The sequence below is a fragment of the Lycorma delicatula genome, chromosome 11 (assembly GCF_047948215.1).
Source record: "Lycorma delicatula isolate Av1 chromosome 11, ASM4794821v1, whole genome shotgun sequence".
Lineage (NCBI taxonomy): Eukaryota > Metazoa > Arthropoda > Insecta > Hemiptera > Fulgoridae > Lycorma > Lycorma delicatula.
In genome coordinates this window covers 10,743,183-10,759,446 of record NC_134465.1, presented here as the reverse complement: position 1 = coordinate 10,759,446, position 16,264 = coordinate 10,743,183, and the positions used below count along the sequence as shown (strand labels likewise).

Below are 16,264 nucleotides of genomic sequence, written 5' to 3'. Positions count from 1 at the left end.
ATAAGCTGCAGCTTGCCTCTTATTGAATGCAGTGGAGACAGTTTCAGCTATTATCTGTAACAGCAAGCACAATTTTTAAAAATATTTATTACACATGCACAAAAATACTAAAATCATAAACAAAATGAAATATAGTCGTACTAGTAATAACAGAGTGCAATAAAGTATTACAATATTATTGAACACTATAGCCTCAAAATAAAATAAAAATATCTAAAGTAGTCAGAAACTGTTTAGAACAATACTTCTAATTCCACTTAAGCTTAAATTGTTTCTCAGTCATAGACTGGATATATTCTGGATACATATTGTCGTCCTGATGGTGTCCGTTGATGGTACTTCAAGAATAGCAAAAATGGAATCTAGCAATTGTCCTTTCTAGGGAGCCAATGATAAGAACGAACTGCAGCATGAGGATGCATAAAACTAATGAGGACATCACATTCTTCAAAAAATATATCATATATATTTCCAATCCACCAATTGTTGTCATACGTGCAAGCCACATATTTGCCTCGTTGCAAACTGGTAAGTGATATGCCTTGAGTAGGTTTATCAGTTTCATAAAGATGAGCTTTAAATACTGAAGCATCATTTGAGACTGTGCTTACTTGGATAATTGTGTGACCACTACTAAATGTCTTGTTCAGGTCGGATTCTCTCAACTTCTCTTAGAGTAAAAAAAGAATCTGATTCCTGTTATATTTTCTCTACAAAATTCAAATAAGTCTTTTGATGTCAATATTTGATTTTCTACAGGTCACTAAAGACTGGTATGTGCTGCTAATCATTTTGTAGTACCTCCAATTCCATCACAAGGTGTTATTCCATGGCTAGTATCAAAAAAGTTCCATTCAGTTGTTATCCCAAAGTCTACTTCATGGTGGCACAAATTGATAAAATTCTTGTATTGAGCAGCTGAACCATCTACAGTACTTTTAGTCACTGTCTTCAAGTATTTGAGCAGTTCAATAAAAAATATATGAACAGCAATGCTAACGTGGCGCAGGCAATCCCTGACCATGCAAATGCTAAGATTCTGAAGCTCGTTTTTATTGTAATAAATCGTGAATGGATGCAGTTTAGCTTAGCTGTTTTCCCAATGGAATAGCTGTACAGCATCTTGGACAACAAATGAATAGTTCTCAGCAAAATCCATCAGGATAATGATTTGATTATCATTTAAATTTTCCTTCAGTTGTTTTAAATATAAACTTTGATGTTTTGAAACAAAATGGTGGCTAGTCAGGCAAAAAACTTTTGAGGAAAGCTTTTCAGTAAAATTTTCCATAGTCTGTTGCGTCTCCAATGTGTGTGTGTCTGTATGAATCCAATGCTTATATTCTACTAGTTCCTCCAAGTCATAATGTTTGAGCTCATCTGAATGTGTGCCAGCAGCACCAGCTGTAATTCACCACTTAGGTCTAAGTACAACATTTTCAGAAGCCAATCTCACGGCCATAATGTGTGCAGTAAGCTCTGAACATCTTTTTTTAAATTACACATAAGTAGACGTTCCTGCATGTGAACGTTTTCATCATTGATCCTAACTGAAACAAAATCTTTCTTTTCTGGACAGATTTGGGAAAATTTATAATCTTCAAAAAATTTGAGGGCCTGTTGTCTAATATCATCCTATCAATTTTTTCCTCCTTTTTTCTTTTTTTTTTAATAATTTGTTAAAGCTCTTAATCTGTCAGCAGAATCAATATCAATAGGCCACAAACCTTTTCTGGCTTTGTGCGACTCTTTTCCAAATGGACTACAGCAGTCCTAACCTGTAGGAATTCAAACTTCATCAATAAAACAGCTTTATGATAGGAACATGGGTCAGCATTTTCATTAAAGCTAATTCCAGATCGCCACTGTAAAAGTTCTTTGCCATTACTGATAGTTCTTTCACAGACAACAAAAATGCTTTTCCATAATTAAATGTTAAAGACTTGTGGCATTCAGAACTGTCAGGTTTACCAAAATGGCAGGGGCCAAGAACTTGACTCATTTTAAAACAATTCAAAACACAGTTGTAAATAACAATAAATGTCTACTGATTATAGAGGTTATTCACTAACAACTATGCTAATTCACAAAAATGTTTATGCTTATATACCCTTTCTTCAAAATAAAGAACATTCTAGAATGCTCTAGATGAAATGGAATTTTCCAGTACATTCCAAAAATTTCTAAAATGTTATAGAGAATGGGGTTTTCCAGAATATTCTAGAACTTACTATAATGAAGTTTTCCAGAACACTAGAAATTTCTAGAACGTTTTAGAGAATGGGTTTTTTCAGATTAGTGTAGAAAATTCTACAATAGTACAAAATTCTCTGGAACACTGGAAATTTTTTTCAAGATATTGTAAATTTTAGAACGTTATTTAAAAAATTGAATAATATTCTTAAGTATTGAATGTTTTTTCACCTTCAGCTGTTTTAATTAACTATTAATGTCCACAGATTAAAAATGTCGCATGCAAAAGATTAATTATCTTTGAAAAGCTTTCTTACCTGCTCTATAATATATGGGTCAAAAAACAGAATGCATGGGTTATGTTGTTTAAATACTGCTCTTTCCACCTATTATAAAATTAACAAAATCTGAAAAAGTATACCTGAGATATAAATCCTTTGACGATAGGCCAAAAAAATTTGGGTGATTGATTTCCCCTGACATAAGATTCCAATTGCTTTGAAACTGCAGGATCCTACATATAATGTTTCCCTTTTTCAAATTACAAAGTCTCATTCCGATTAAAGAATTAGGTAAGAAAATATATACACTCAAACTTTGACTTCCAAAATGTTACTACAAATGTTTGGTTGAATTTCAGCTGCTATACCTCAAAACCATGCTCCAAAAGAAACTTGTGACTAACTTATTCAGATATATCATAAAAAGTTAACCAACAGCACCAAAATTTGAATCTGTATTTTTATTATTGGCATCAAAATTGTTAGTTAAAAATAAAAATTGTTATATGTGCCCACAAATTATAAGTACCCCTTTTTCAAGAGGTAACAAAAGATCAGCCATAGCAGATTAATTACGATTTAGTAAAATGGCATTTCAGACCATGGGGAACCTCCACCAAAAATTTTATGATATTTGGAGATGGACAACTGGGGACGATTTTCAAAACTGAACCACTTTTTTTAAAGTTAATAAAAGAAAAAAAGAAAGAATTTGAATTAATTTTTTATTATTATTTCCATTAACTTTTTCAATGATTTTCACTTATTTATATAAATTAATCTGCATTTTTTTGTAAGTATTTATTTGACTGTTTTTCGTGAAAAATGTGCAGTTTTATTTATTATGTTTAAACTCACCGTATAGAATTACTTAATTCATTATAGAGATGTCAGTAGTGTTTTTTCTGATCTGAAAGCAAAAGGATTAAATTCAAAATTTAATGTTTCAATCCTAAATTAAATTCAATCTTAACGTTTAATTTTCTCTTTAGTGGGAACAGAAGACTAATCTATCACGTTTTGAAGGATCAACAAGTATATCTTCAGCTGATTATTTTGGTAGAACGGAAACTACTGGAGCTAGTGGAGGAATACAGACGCCAGATTTAGAAGAGGTTAAAGAAAGTGTACGCCAAGGTGTTACTAAAGTAGCTGGTAAATTAAGCTCATTGGCGAATGGTGTTATGTCTTCTATATCGGTAAGTTGAATTACAATTTTATTTTTAGAAGATGAGAAATTAAATTCTTTCTAATTTTATATTTTAGCAATTTTTCTGTTTATGAAAATAGGATTTGTGATATTATTTGTTTTGTGTTCTTGTTCTAACATAAACGGCATTATGTCATTAAAAAATGCTATTTCTGTTTGCATTTTTTAAAGCAAACTAACCAATTACTATTGCATTAACTAACACATCTTAATAGATTTTTAAATTTTTTGTATACCTTAGAGAAAAGAATGATTTTTGAATTATTGTAAAATATGATTTGATTGTGTATTTTCAAGAATGGAGATATTCATAATATTAAATAACTAATTTTTTTTTTTTCATTTTTCATATTCTTTATATCAATGGGTTTGGAAATTATGTTCTGTTATAGCATTTTTCTTGTGCAATAGTAACTGATTAGCACAAGTTCAGTATATTTCTTTATTCTTTGTCAAATTGTAAACACCAATATGTAAATAAATTTTTATTAAAATTATTATTTATTACAATCTGTTTCTGATAATTTATTTTACTAGTTTTTATGTATGATTTACATTAATTGAACAGCCTGTTATATGAATTCAGCTCTTCAAATCGGTTTTTGATAGGAATATGTGGTCTAATGAATTTCATTAGATTTATAAAATTTGCAGTGGAAATTTGATGACTGATAAAAGGAGGTAAGGATCTGAATGTTTTATCAAGGACAAGAGGACATATATTTTTAGGTGAAATAAAAGATCAATCTTTAACAAGTAATGACTCTATATAGGATCAAAGAAAAGTTTCATGCGAGTTGACATCTCACAATTTCTGCATTCTCCTTAGATTTTCGTGAAATTTTTATGTTTTATGCTGTGTAGAATTCTCTATCATTTTAATTATCAAAAAATGAGTACACATTGGGTGCTCAGACTCCTCACAGAAGTGCGTGAGAACAACCACCTAACTAATGTTGTGATATTTTTAAATATCTGGGAAGAACAGGATAAAATACTAAACCATATTGTATAACCAGGATATTAGATTTGAGTGTTATATAACTCCTGAGTAGAATCAACACTTCTTATTGAGGAAGTGCACCATCTTGCTAATAATATTGAGTTCAAGCTAATTATTTCAACAGGAAAGATTATGTATTATTTCTGCGGGTTGAGTTGCTCTTTTGTTAGATTTTATACTGCAAGACTCAGAAATAATTTATTGCGAATACGAACAAGAGCTACAGTGCACTTTTAAGAAGAAAAGGTAGTGGATGTTGTCTGATGTTCTTTTGCTGCTTGATAGTACTTGGATGCACTTTTTAGTTATGAAAACTCCTGTGATGTCATTTGAATGGAAACTATTGGGATCCATCCCAAGTTGCTGTATAGTGATTCCATCTTTTTGAGTTTTTTTTTTTGTTGCCTTGCATTTAAATAAAGTACAAAACAAAGATTAGAAAACGACTAACAAGTAGGTGATTGATGTCTTCGATATCACCATGTGGAAACTTATTACATTTTGAAAAGTGTGTCAATAATGGTGAAACATGAAGATAAGTACTTAAAATTTGATGTATTTAATGAAAGTATAATTTTTTTTATAAGTGTAATGATTTTCTGGATTACTTGTTTATATAAAGTGTATTTATCTGTTTAAATTATCCTTGTGAACTAAATTATCAACTTATCTAACAATTCAGGTTACTCATCCAATTTCTGTGATGTGTTTCAGCTTTCATGTGGAATGTCCTTGGTTCAAATTCCAATCAGGCATACCTTTTTTTCATGTGCTATAAAATTTACATTTCCTATTCCCATAACAGGCTTTAAGTTGATATGGTGAAATAATAATCAACCAAAATAAATAAAAATTATTTCTCTGTATATATATATATATATATAATATATTACGTAAACTTAATAGGTTTGATTTGTTTTATTAATTATCCATTATCTATTACACTTACATTACAGCATATCAATATGTTCTTGTGCTATATACTTCCACCTTGTTTTCAACTCATTTCATTTTTTTATCTTCCAGCACACTATTCCACTGCAATACTGCTCCATGAAAATTGTCTGGATAACCATTTTATCAGTATGATGACATGGGTAAATGAAAGATTGTATGCAATCAGACTTAAATTCCAATCTTCAACTTCACTCGGTTATTCTTTTGCATTGCTTTACTATGAATTCATGGAAATAAATTGAGCTCACACTTGTTTCATTATCTTTTCGAAAACCTTCCAAACTCTTCACTCCATCACTTATTCTAATATTATAGCATTTACATTCCTATTCAAACTTAATCAAATTTATTAATTTTTTTGATGCAAGAAAAACCACAAATGGGGGACTGCCCCAATTTAAAAAAAAATAAAGATTGTAAGTCACGTAGTTTATGTTTTATTATGCACAAAGATACAAAGTGTTTCACATTAGATATTTGTAAATGATTTAAAATATTTTATGATGTAAACAAATTAATGTTAAAACGTAATTTTCCGTTATGATTTTACTTACTATTCAGCAGCTGTGGATTGCATTGTGGCAATAAGTACCTTAGATATTCTCAGATATGTAAAAATGCTTGTGACACTGTTTTAAAGAGAATCAGCCTATTTATATTTATGTGTTGGCTGGTATTAACAAGTATGTAATAGATCAAATGTACAACCCTGATTTTAAGAATTTCCTTGATAAGATTTTTTTTTTTTCAACAAAAAATTTCCATGAAATTTAAAAAAAAACAAATTTTATATCATAATTTTTGTTTTTATTATTTTTAATTTAGTGTGTCAAATTATAAGTTAACATTTTGAGTTTCTGAATGTTTTTAACTTAATTATTTTATTTAATTTATATAATATATTTATTATTTGGCGTAAAAGAAATCATGTTGAAGACAGGTGTAGGAAAGTGGTAAATTATTCTTTATTATACTTAGTATTTTATTTTTTAAATTATTGAAAGTAACTCAGAATGTTAACTTTTTACTTATATGAGTTCTTTTTTATGAGATTGTATATTTGTTTACTACATACGTTATTTCCATTATGCAGCGCAAATGACATATTTTTTGGATCATTACAATATTTGGTAAGAATTCATAAAAATTGTTTTATTTGGTGTTTTATTTTTGTTTTGTACGTAAATTTTATTATTAGGTTAAATCTTTTTCTTATTGTATGGAGCCTATTTTTCTACTCACATAACCCTTGTTAAGTTTTGCACTAAATGTTTTAAATATTGATTAACTCTCCATAGTTGCCTGTTTTTTTTTTTCCTTTGTTAAGTTATAGTGAAATTTGGGGTATGTAATTTTTTTTAATTTTTATTTCGGGTCTGAATTTTGTTGGGATGTACTTAACCATTTGGAGAATCCAATCTGGTGAAATTATGACTGATTATTTTTTTTATTCTTACAATGAAGTAAAAAATTAAGTAAAAAGTACTATAAATTCCTGTGTTACTATAATTTTCAGTTTTCTGTAAAAGAGTTTATAACTCCCAGACCATCATTGTGGTATTTTTTTTATTCTTACAATAAAGTAAAAAATTAAGTAAAAAGTACTATAAATTCCTGTGTTACTATAATTTTCAGTTTTCTGTAAAAGAGTTTATAACTCCCAGACCATCATTGTGGTATTTTTTTTATTCTTACAATAAAGTAAAAAATTAAGTAAAAAGTACTATAAATTCCTGTGTTACTATAATTTTCAGTTTTCTGTAAAAGAGTTTATAACTCCCAGACCATCATTGTGGTATTTTTTTTATTCTTACAATAAAGTAAAAAATTAAGTAAAAAGTACTATAAATTCCTGTGTTACTATAATTTTCAGTTTTCTGTAAAAGAGTTTATAACTCCCAGACCATCATTATGGTGATTTTGGTTGCTTGTTGGTATTCATATAGAATTTTGTAATCCATTATCATCTTTTTTAGCAACATTTTTATGGATAAATAATTGCTATATAGTTGGGATTTTCTGTTTAAACCTGCTTATTAATAGACCTGTGAAACAAAAATTATTGAAATGTGACAAAAAGTAATAATAATCATGCAATAGACAGTTTTTTAATGCGTTCTTCTTGAATTCTTCTCAGGATTTTTATTGTGTATTATAAATTTAAAAAATTACCAAACTAAAAAAAGATAAAAAGTAGACTACTATTTGATGAAATTGACAACATCATTTGAATCTCTCTGTTGTTTTGGTGTATACTTTTTTAATTACAGTGAAACCTCTGATTGGTATACAGAGCTGAGTCTTTTTTTTTTTAATTATTAGTTGCTTTAATCCAATACAAATTACAGACGTGATTAAGAATTGCTTATAATGTTCAGCATAATTAAGGAGAATTTTTCCTAAAGAAGAGGAAAGTATTAAAAGCAAATTAAAAGTTGTTCAGGAAACATAAGAAATAAAATAATAAACTCATTTTATTCATTATTTTAATAAAAAGAAATGTTGAATTTGTTTTTGTTAGTTTTGTCTGATGAACAATATCGTGATTGGTTTTTTTTTAATTCTAGTAACTTCTGTACAATTTTAGTATGTTGTGTATCATGTTAATTTACAATGTAATTTTTGGTAAAGATTCATTGTCTTAGCCTCATCTGCAAACTTTGTTAACTGCTGGATATAAGATTTAAAACATTTAAAATTTCCATTGACTTAGATTTCCAACAGCAGTAACCGATTATTTGCCTCTTTTTTTGGAAAATGGGTATCAAATAATGTTTTGTATTCATAGATGTCAATGTTATTTACAGAATATTTTGATATTTATTGTATGTAAAACTGGTGCTAATAGAACTTAGATGGTTGAATAAATAAACATCATTTGCAATGTGCAATTAATACTCGTGCAACATCTTTCAATAAAATGTGAAGACCATATTTGCATAAACATGAAATATAATGTTTTAATGCAGTACAATATATTTTTATTAACTACATAAAAATTTAATGTTAAAATTGTTTTTTCCGCATCTAATCTGTTGATCGGTATCTCTTTTTTGTAGTCTGTAGTTTAAAGGTGGCTGTTAGAGGGTTTCATTTACTATTAAATATTTCTAAGTATTGCTTTTGATTTTTTTTTAATCACCGAATTAGATTCTAATTTGTGCTTCTATATTGTTAACACTCATTACATTTAATGCATACAAATTATTCAAATTATTTCTCTAAACAAATTTACCTCACACTATCACAGTTAATCAATTTACAGTGTAAAATATTTATTAATAAAAATGTCACCCACTTGTCGTAAAGATTTGTCAAAGATTGATATAATTCGTATAAGAGTGAATAGCTAGTGTGAAATATTATAGTGTGTAAATAGATTACTATGAATCTAGCGTGAAACTAGAGCGAGTAAATTAATAGAAGAATTAACAACTAGAAATCTGTTAGAGAAGAATACTGAAAAATATTCTTTTTTTAAATAGTTAACATGCAGATGTACACCATCTAACACCACAAACAGTTTTCTGAAAATAAGTAGTACACAGTTAAATGTATATTTTGAGAAAAAAATGATTAATTTTTTTGTTTTTATTTATTGAACATTAATTAAGCATTCAGTAACTATTAAAAAACATTCAAAAACATTCAGTAACTATTAAACCCAAGAATTTAGTATCTAGTTGATGTTGTAAATAAGTTCGCTCGCTTGAGATTTCATCCTTAACATTGTTTTTAGAAGAAGTTGCATCTGTTTTATCTTTTGTGAAAATTTCATGACGATCGTTATTGCATTGCAAAGAAATTTAACATTTCTGTAGATTTTGAGCATTGGTTATTTTTTAAAAACATTGTTAAATTTCTGACAAATATGTAGGTAGGTCACTGATTTTCTACCGAAGATTTATTTTTCAGTGCTCTATCAATTCAAAGGGGATTTTTTTCTCATGATTTGTTGATAGTCAATTTTCCTTTTATTTTCTCCCAGGATATCTCGATCATGTAAATGCCATCTTTATTATTGGTAGCGGCTGATTAATTTATTGCAATTAACAATAAATTTTTGCTTTACTACAGTTCTGTATAATGTAACATGAAAATTCATAAATCTAAGAAGTATCTGTTGTGTTAAAATAATTATAGTACTGATGTACTGATTGATAGCTTATAATAATTATTTATAATAACCTGTTTTTAGCATGTTTTTTTGTAAAATTAAACTGCTGTATGTAATTTCAAATGAAAAAAAGTAAGTCATGTTGTAAATAAATCACCGATTCAGATAAACAGGGTTTCATGGTATGTTGATAATGGTTATGTCTTATTAGTTATGGTAATATTCACATCGTTTCAGTTTTATAGTCAAAAAAATGTTTTTACTCTAAAAGCAGAAAGTAGTTTTACCCAATCTTAACTATAGTTATACTCAGTTTTGTTATTCTGGCTGCAATTATCCATAATTATGTATTTTTATTATTTTACATTAATAAGTTTATTCCATGTAGTTTTATTACGTTTAAAAAAAGAATATTCTCTCAATTTTACTTAAAATATTTTTTTTTTTAAAGTTATATTTTATTTTTGTTAAATTCCCTATATGTAATAAGATGCAGTAAAAGGAGTGAAAAATAATTATTAATAATAATTTACCATGATTTTGTTCATTTTTTATGTCTAGTAATATTAAATTAGGATGCAAATTAATCCAAATATAAGTAATGTTTTATATCTTTCTGCGTTGTGGCTACATTGCATGACTGTTTGTTCCCTGAGTAACATGATGTATATTATATTCTTCATTTATCTAGTAATTATTTAATATTATTTTGTGGAAATTCCTTTTTGAAAAAAATATTTTATAGATTCATTGGATATTTTTATGCGTAAAAATTTAGAACGTACAATAGTTTTTTAATACAACCTAACATGACAACTTTGTACTTCAACTAGAAAATTAGTTTACAATCAACAGCTATTGCAGTAATATTTTTAAAATGTTGACGTATGTGTAATAATAAAAAAATATGTCTATTGTATGAGTCCAGGTGAGACTAAAATATATGCCTCAACATTTACTAATGTTTCTCAAAACATTTACTAATAGGAATAAACAGATGTTGATTTTCAACAGTTGCATCATATTTATAAAAACATCTGTCATTGCCACTTGCCATTGTAAAAAAGAATTAAATTAATTTTTTGTTTTTTCTTTTTTGTTATAGGAGAAATATGGAGGGTACTGATACATAGCTTCAATTTATTTTTGTATATATGTAGTTATAAATATATATTATCATCTATTATGTCGGTAAGCTTGCACTACTCTATTATTGTTTTTGATAATATATCCTTTTGTTTTTAATGACTAATTAAATAATTATAAATTTAAATAATTCCTTCTTTCAACGTTGTATAATGTTTAAATCCAACGGTCCGGCATTTTAAAATACAAAGATGTGAAAATTATTAGAATAATCGCGAATTTAAAAAAAAACATCAATGAAATATTCCTCTATTTAAAAAATGACAGTAATATGCATCCCCTTGCTCTTTTATTAGTGGTTCAATACATTTTTGGCATGTTTTCCACAAATTTCTTCCAAGAGTCTTTAATTTCGTCATTATGGTGCTGAATTTTAATTTGTTTCGTTATAATTGACATTTGTTGTAATGACAATTTTCTTCAATCTCCTCTTCACAATTGACCAAAGGTTCTTTACAGGGCTCATATTTGAGCTATTTTCAAGCCATGCCAGGGTTTTTGTATTGTTTTTGTTTAAAAACTCTTTAATGGAGTTTGTGTTATGGCACAGTTCACAATCGCGTATGAGTGTGAAGTCATTATTTGGGAACCAGTTCATTAATTGTGGTAACAACCTTTTTTTCAAGTACTTATACTAATAGATAACAACCTACTTTCAAGTATTTTCAAGAATACCAAGAATTTTTCATCAGCATGTCTTAACGTATTGGCTGCTTTTTTCTGATATTGCAAAAGTGGATCTATTAAAAAAAAATTTAGATCTTTTTATCAAAGGATAAAAACATCCTTCAGTACAGTATTTATCACAATTCAGCTTACAAATAAAAAGTCCTAAGGCAGCTGTGCTCTTAAAATTTTAGTTAATACTTTTCAATACTCTTGTATTAAAAAATGTTTTTAAGAAAAAGTGAACAAAATTTACTGAATATTTAAAGGAAATTTAATATTTCTTTCTGATTTATTCTTGTATTTCTTTTGCATAAAGAAGCCTCTTTTGCCATAACAAGTGTAATTGTAGCCTTCTTTCGAGGACTGCATGTAGAGTAGTAGTAGTCCAGCAACAATCAATCTTCGACATACAGAAAAATCACAAATTTACTCCGTACTCATTTTCAAGTTTTTGCTGATGGCTCATCTGTTGTTTTTCGTAATTTGAATTAGTATTCTTTCTCCTTGGTATAAATTTATTCTTCTAACAACATTTTCCTACACAAGAGGATGCATACATAGTGCCAGTCTAAAGACTTATTCAATCTGCACAAAGATGTTTTGCAAAATTTTTAACCTATCTGCTATTTCTCGTTATATATATAAATAATTTTTCTTGTAGAAGACACTTGGCCAGAGCCACTTTTCTAGGGGAAAGATCACTAATTTTGTCCATTGTCTAAAATTCCTTAACAAAACACTCACAAAGTTCTTAGAATATAAATATTTAATTTACAAGTTGGGAAAGTTCACTAAAACTGTAAAAGTTGCTCAAAAATTCTCCAAGTAACCTGTAACAACGTGAAATAATGATACAATACCAAAACATAAGATAATCTTACTTTGAAAGTCATCTGTTAACCAGCTAATTTCTCTACTCAGGGATGGAAATGTGACATATTTGTGAAAAAATGTTTTTAAATATGTTGAAATCACTCAAAATTAAAAAAAATATATGCGCCAAATCATTCTTAAGAGATGAAATATTAATTCAATATTAATTGAAACTTAACTACCAAAACACAGTAAATAAATAAATAAACTCACCAAACTAATAACACCAAAAATCAATTTCTGCAGGATCCCGCATTGGTATTCAATTCTACAATTACTCCAAAATTAATAATTAAAGATTTCTAAATTTTCAAAAAAATATTATCACTGTTAAAACAAATTAGTTTACGTCATTCCGGTGATTGGTGTCAGAGTTGCCTGTTCGTCTAATAAGTTTCAGGATTATAAACGGTAATAGTTAGGCATTTCTAAATTTAAAAAAAAATGTTGATGTTGATGTAATTGTAGAATTGAATACCAGCTGATGATGCAGGATCCTGCAAAAATCGATTTTTGGTGTTATTTTGATAAGTTTACTTATGTTTACTATTTTTTTGGTAGTTAAGTTTCAATTAATATTGAATTAGCACAGTAGTCAATATGTTGCTGAATTATTTGAATTTTCAAAAGAAAAATTAATTATATTTGCTTTTACTTAAAAGTAGAAAAAAAAGAAAAAAATCACACTTATTCTAATAATTTTCACACTTAAGTAGTTATTTATTTTTGTGTTTGTATAAATAAAATAAAAATTAAGTTTTTCTGCCCTTATAATCTGTAATATTAAATAAAATGATTTAATTCATTATTAAAAATGTAGTAAATATTATTTATTATATTATTGATTGCTTTAAATATTTGTGTTTTGGAATTGAAAAATATTAAATATTCTTACTTATTTATGACATATTGTTTTCAGTTGCATAATGTGTAACAATATTTAGTTTATAAATAGATTATGTATGTGAAATTATATTTTATTTATTGTTATGATAACGTTTGGTTGTGTTGTATGTTAAATATATTTTATTAAAAAAAAATCACACAAAAACTTTAATTAGATTTATATCTAATTAAAGAAAAATTAAGATTAATTTAGTTTATATGAATAATTTTGAAAAAATTAAACATTTTCAATTTAAAAAAATTAAATTTATATAAAAAAATCTTTTTATCAATTATTTATTTTTTAAATAATAAAAATATTTGATGGTTTACATTCTCCGAGTAGTCCTTTGTAGATGTCTTATCTTTGTAAAGGAATTTTTTTTGGAAATATGCATTAGTCAGCTAAATCATTTGTATATAATAATCTAAATTTGTTTAATTATCTCTGTTTTAAGATCTAGATTTTTCAAATTTTTTTTCAGTTTTGTAGTAATTGAACCTGTGACTAGTTTACCCTTTATTTTTTATTTGTTACTACAAAAAAAAACTTGCATGCTGTGTAGTCGGAGGTTCTTGAATGCTATATATTATCACTGTGTTATTATGATGCACCATTTTGAAAACAAATATGTTGTTATTTATTTGAAAAAGTCTCTTCCATCAGAAAAGTAAAATTTGGAGTTATGAAGTATTCACAAGACCTTCATTTTCAAAATAATGCAAGGTTAATGACAGCTGAGTTTTAGTAAAGCTCACTAAGATCTCATTAACCTCAATAATGTAAATTTAGTTTATCAACAAAACATTCTGGTGAAAATGAGCTTCCTGCATCATCCCAAATTATGAATAAAGTTTTTGTTTCTAATTTATTTTTGTCATTAATCTTTACAAACTTGTTTTCTGTATTATTTGATTTGAGATTTCGTGCCTATCTGTATCTTATAAGGAAAAAATTAATTTAACAGTTAAATTTAAAAATGTTCATGATTAGAAAAACAGCAGGTAATTTTCCTGAGATGAACCTGTTTTTTTAAAGATTTTGGGCTGATGTGTTTATGAAATCAAGGAACAATGCAATTTCTTTACAGTTATTGTCTTCATGATAACAAAGCTGGAGAGCAGTATGATAACTTTGTTATTCAGGTCTACCGATCCTTATGGGCTACCACTACAGATTTAAAGGTTTCTGTTTTTGTAAGCCACTTTATATACAAGGGTGGGGTGAAAAGTTCTGGGCCTCACATAGAGATGGCATTAGAATGCTTAATTTCTTGATAGTGTTGCAAGATTCCATTCTTCATTAGGTTACTGTAAGATTTTCAAGCCACTGCATTACTTAGTATAGAATGTACAGTCCATCAAATTGGAGAATTAGGATATTTTTTAAAAATGGAAAAATTTGGAAATTCGTGCAGTGATAAAATTCTTTATTCTGAAAGGCTTGAGTGGAAAGGAAATTAAAGAATTCTTGGTATGACATTGGGAGACTCTTCTCCATCAAATTCAACAGTTTGCAAAATTTAAAATGGGTTTAACAGGCACTAGTGATAAACCATGCTGTAGACACCCTTCTGAAGTGACTATGCCAGAATTGGTAGAAAAAGAGCATAAAATCATTTGGCAGTTGACAAGTGATAGTGAACGAGTTGATAATGAACAAGTACGTAGGCATTTGAACAGAAGTGTATGCAACATTTGTTCATGAACAAGTTAGATGGATGCCACATTTGCTCATGCCTGACCAAAAACAGTAAAAAAAAAAAAAAAAACATTTCAAGCAATTTGTCTCTTTCAGCACAATCCAAAGGAACTTTTACATCGATTTGTGACGTTTGATGAGACTTGCGTACATCACTACACTCCAAAGACAAAACAGCAGTCAAAATAATGGGTTGAAAATTATTTAAAAATATAGTGAAAATGTCTTTTCACACGAAAGAGTTATGGCAACTGTTTTTTGGGATGCACGTGGAATAATTTTCATTGATTTTCTTAAAACAGGTGAGACAATAAATAGTGAATATTATACAACTTTATTGCAGCATTTCAGTGAAAATAAGAAAAAACGATTGCATGTGGTAAAAAAAGTGCTTTTTCACCAGGACAATGCTCTCCAGGTTATATTTCAGTCATTACAATGGCAAAAATCAAGGAATTAAGATTCGAATTGCTCCAACACTCTCCACATTCACCAAATCTGGCTCCCAGTGAATATCAGTTGTTTCATAACCTAAAAAAATAACTTGGAAGAAAGAGATTTTCTACTAATAATGAAGTTACTACTGCCGTAAGGAGTTTTTGATAAATCGACATACTGAACTGGCATGAATGCTCTTATGGAATGTTGGGCTAATTGTAAAGACCTCTTAATGGTGACTATGTAGAAAAATAAATCAAAATGTATCCAAAAGAATGTTTTCTTATCCAGGCCTGAAACTTTTTGCCTTACTCATATATAATACCTCAATACATACATGTTGGTACACACACACACACACACACACACATACAAACACACACACACACATACACATACACAGAAAATACATGTGTACATTATATGAAGTACATAGTACAAAATATGTACGTATGTTTATAATTAATTACATTTTTATATAAAATGTTACATCAAAACTGACTTTCATGTAATTATTGTCATGCTGTTGAACTGTAGAAATAAATGCTAGATTTGTAGAAAAAGAAATATAAAATTAACACTTTAGTTGCTAGCCATTTTTCCACCTGTATTTTTTTTCTAATTAATTTAGATATCTAGCATTTATATTAGTTTAATCCTTACTTTCTCTTAAATTCCATATATCACTTGTAGCATTTGAATGACATATTTTTTAGAAAAAATTTATATTAGCATCCAGTTTTTCATTTAAAAAATTAAAATTATAGGAAAAAGAAAATTAAAAATTAGT

At 27.7% G+C, this 16,264-nt stretch overlaps 1 protein-coding gene across 3 annotated transcripts in view; it reads left to right on the top strand.

The window, feature by feature from the left end:
- ArfGAP3 (ADP-ribosylation factor GTPase activating protein 3) overlaps positions 1–16,264 on the top strand; it is a 62,164-nt gene that overhangs the window by 37,322 nt on the left and 8,578 nt on the right. For 2 of the 3 annotated variants that reach the window (XM_075378780.1, XM_075378778.1), the window contains 2 exons: positions 3,467–3,673; positions 10,867–10,952. In XM_075378780.1, the coding sequence (XP_075234895.1) occupies positions 3,467–3,673; positions 10,867–10,887 (228 nt within the window). In that variant the 3' untranslated portion in view covers positions 10,888–10,952. Of the gene's footprint in view, positions 1–3,466; positions 3,674–6,737; positions 6,776–10,866; positions 10,953–16,264 lie in introns of those variants that run through there. The other variant, XM_075378779.1, reaches the window with a different exon arrangement.